The sequence below is a fragment of the Mustela nigripes genome, chromosome 17 (genome assembly GCF_022355385.1).
Source record: "Mustela nigripes isolate SB6536 chromosome 17, MUSNIG.SB6536, whole genome shotgun sequence".
NCBI lineage: Eukaryota > Metazoa > Chordata > Mammalia > Carnivora > Mustelidae > Mustela > Mustela nigripes.
In genome coordinates this window covers 58282259-58285867 of record NC_081573.1, presented here as the reverse complement: position 1 = coordinate 58285867, position 3609 = coordinate 58282259, and the positions used below count along the sequence as shown (strand labels likewise).

General features: G+C 59.7%; 1 protein-coding gene across 7 annotated transcripts in view; it reads right to left on the bottom strand.

Moving 5' to 3' along the window:
- Positions 1-3609, bottom strand: part of BANP (BTG3 associated nuclear protein) — a 148447-nt gene that overhangs the window by 84945 nt on the left and 59893 nt on the right. For all 7 annotated transcript variants that reach the window (XM_059382981.1, XM_059382983.1, XM_059382984.1 and 4 more), the window contains one exon: positions 2369-2536. In XM_059382981.1, coding sequence (XP_059238964.1) covers positions 2369-2536 — 168 coding nt within the window. The remainder of the gene's footprint in view (positions 1-2368; positions 2537-3609) is intronic.

Genomic DNA, 3609 nt, shown 5'->3' with positions numbered 1-3609 from the left:
CAGAGCCCCAGAGTCCCCAGAGCCCCCAGAGCCCCCAGAGTCCCAGAGCCCCAGAGCCCCCAGAGCCCCCAGAGCCCCCCAGCCCCCAGCCACCAGCTACTTCCCTTTATGTGATTTTAGTCAGGTGTGCAGCACAAAATCAGAAACAATGACACCGACAGAGATTTACAAAGCCAAGGACATTTTAGGGGTGTCTGGGGGGCACAGCTGGCTAAGCGGCCAACTCTGTCTTTGGCTTAGGTCATGATCTCAGGGTCCCCATGTCAGGGTCAAGGGGTCCAGCCCCGCACCAGGCTCTGCACTCAGCATGAGGTCTGCTTGCATTTCTCTCTCCGTCTCCCTGTCCCCCTCACCCCAGCTCTCACATGCTCGCTCCCTCAAATAAATAAATACATCGTTTAAAACAAACAAAAAAAAGCCATGTATTTTTTTTCTCAAGTTTGACAAAAGAAAAATACATGTTTTGTGTTTCTCTTGCAAACTCAATTCCAGCGCTCAGCAGGAAGCCTACAGCCGTGAGCGGACCACACAGGAAGCAGCCCTTGTTGTGACTGGAGAGCTGCACAGACACCGGGCACGGAGGCCTTGGCGGAGGCGGACAGGTTCTCCTGTGGGACAAGGACACCTGGGCACAGGCGTGATTCCTTCCTGAGGACACGGGCGGGCCACGAGAAGCATTGCCGTGTCATCAGTGGACATGGTCTATTCCAAACAACACGTCCTAGGACCCCCGACTCACGTCCCCACGTGTCAAGTCTGCCCCGGGGAGCGGGCACTGGACATGCGCTCACAGGACGGCTGCTCACCACCCCCGAGAGGCCAATAGCACCGGAAAGTTACTCAAACCCAAAGCCCCTTAGAAGAAATACCGAAATACGTGTAAATAAACAAGTAAAGTAACTCAATTCCTGATCAACGAACTACCGTCAGTTAAAAGAAACACTAGTGACCGGAAGAGAAGGAAAGACTCCAAATACACAAAATGTCATAAAATCGCCGACCGCACAAAAGAACTCAAACCTGCATGCAAGGTAAAGCCACTGGGTCTCCAATCGGGGTGAGAAGCAGGGTGAGGGCTGGCCGGCCCCACAACCCCACCACCGATGGGACGCGACACTCGCACACCCCGGTGTGGGCTGGCCTGCAGGCATCACTGCTACTTGCTGGAAACACGGACTTGCAGGGTTGGGTGGACTGAACCAGAAAGGGAACAGAACCGGATTCCCGGGGCCACTCTGCCTCGCCAGCACCTCCAGAGACGGGCGCACACCGCGTCCACAGAGACAGCGCCGTCCTGACATTCCTCCTCTGGCATTCGGGACACGCACGGACGGCCAACTGCGCATCCAGCTCTGTGTTCTGCCACCTGGACCCCAGGGTGAGGAGGACAAAGCCCACCTCCCTGAACTCTCCAGACCCATAGAGGCAGTCGACTTCCTCAAGGAGAGACGGCTTCCGCGCGTCCCCCAGTGGCTGCCTCCGAGTCCCCAGGACAGACCGGCTCAGCGCCAACAGAAAGGTCTGGACTCCCCACTAGGAGGTTCTTCAGGGCGGCCGCTCACAAAGGCAGGGCTTTGGGGCACAACGTGTGTGGCCACCTCCCATCTCCGGGAACTGCTGGCAAGTGACGCCCAGAACGACAGGAGAAAAGCCGCTTCCTGAGGTCGCCTCAGAAGGACAAAACCCTGCAAGAATGTCCGGCGACCCGGTCCCCACCGTGCTTCAGAACAGGTTCCAGCCGGCCCTGACCATGCTACCCCGGGACCTGGGACCGGCCCCAGCCACGGCCTCAGGTTCTACGAGCCGTCGCCAAGGGAGCTTCTGGGGAGACTTGGTTTTCAATGTTCCCGTTAAGCTGCTCGGAGATGGACTGGTGAAAAGCAATACTGAAACCACACCGGTTCCCAGGGAGATGTTCCTAGGGGAAAGCCAGTCCTCCGCCGACACTGAAAGAAGAGTCTGGAAGGCCCGTTTTCTTGTGCACAAGTGGAACTGAGGCGCTACACTGAGAACAGTAGTAACGAACACCGCAGTCCCGCGTGCACCCCCTCCCCCTCACCGGCTGTCCCCATACGGACCCCAGGGCTCTGTTCGGGACCTCGGCTGCAGGACGTGACACAGCGCCTCACCGCCGCAGCTGCCACCATCCTGACTGAGCTCCTCCTGCTGCTTCGAACGCAAGCAGGATGAGGAAGACAGCCAGGCCCTGCTCTCCAGGCCTCCATCCAGAACACTTCCAGGAGGGCCCCCCGGCAGTGGCCCACAGGAACCCGCCCGCAGGGCGCACACAGAAGGGGCCTCTGGTCACGGGGCTCCACGTGGACACCACGACCCCGCCCCCGGGCCCCCGGGACGGGACAGAACATACCTGAAGCGCTGTACGAAGACGAGGACGGCGTTCTCCGGGAGAAGCTCTTGACGGCCAGGCTCTGGCCTCGCTGCTTCCGCCGCCAGGCCGTCCGACACTTGGAGTCAATGCTCTGCTTGATCCGGTACCAGTCGGACTCCGTGATTCCGAACTTGTAGAACAGGTGACCTGTAAACACAGCCGGACTGCGGCACCAGGAGGGGCGGGCCCCCAAGCATCCGGCGCAGGAGCGGCGCGGCCCGAGCACCGCCCCGGCAGACACCCCCGCGGGGCTCTTGACGCATTCCGCTCACTTACGCTACAGGCAGCCGACTGGTCCACGCAGCGACGAGCGGGGTGCTGGGTGCCCGGAGCCTCCGAGACACCCACGCTTGACTCTGTCCACTCCCGCGGACAGAGTAACACGGGGACATTACCCCCTCAACGCCCAGAACAGAACTGGGGCCCGTGACCCCATCGGAGCCCCATTCCCAAGAACCAGCTCGCCCTCTCCTGGGCCTCCGTGCCTGCAGCTCTCCCCCACTCCCGCAAGTCTCTGCTCAGACACGACCTCAGTGACCCTGCCCCTAACCAGCCCAAGGGACCCCGAGTCCCTCCCACCCGCACCGCCAGCCAGCTCTCGAGCATCTCCAAGAACTGACGTATTTACTGTTCAGTGTGCCAAGAGCCCAGACCCTGGGCACGCGGCACACGCTTCCGTGCCAGCAGACTAACTGTGGTCACAATTCATCCAAAGACACTCTTCTGTCACTGCCCGGGTCTGACGCTGGCCTCTAGGACTTGGTCCGGAGGAAAACTCAAAGGGCACGTTACTCTTCATGCCCGAGGGCCCTGCACACCCTGGTGGAGGGCATCTCCTCACTCTGCTGCCCACGACCCCAGAGGGCCCACTCCTCACCATGGAGCATCTTACTGGCACCCACATGTGTTCACTTCCACGACAGAGCCCTCTTGGCACACACACCCAGCACCAGAGACCCCCGCCATCATCCACAAGGAAACTGGGCATGAGGGAGACCACCGAGGAACGGATGGCAGACAGAGACCCTCCCTGGACACTTCACCCCTTCTCTGGGCCAAGTCACAGTCACGAGCATGGGAACAGGAAGACACCTCGTCTACACGGTGACCTCCTCTCAAGCCGGCTGGTGAAACTTCACTGGTTAACAGGAAAATAAACGGACAGAATCCAAAAGTTGAAGACTAAAAAAAAAAAACGGGGCTGAACAACACCGATTTGA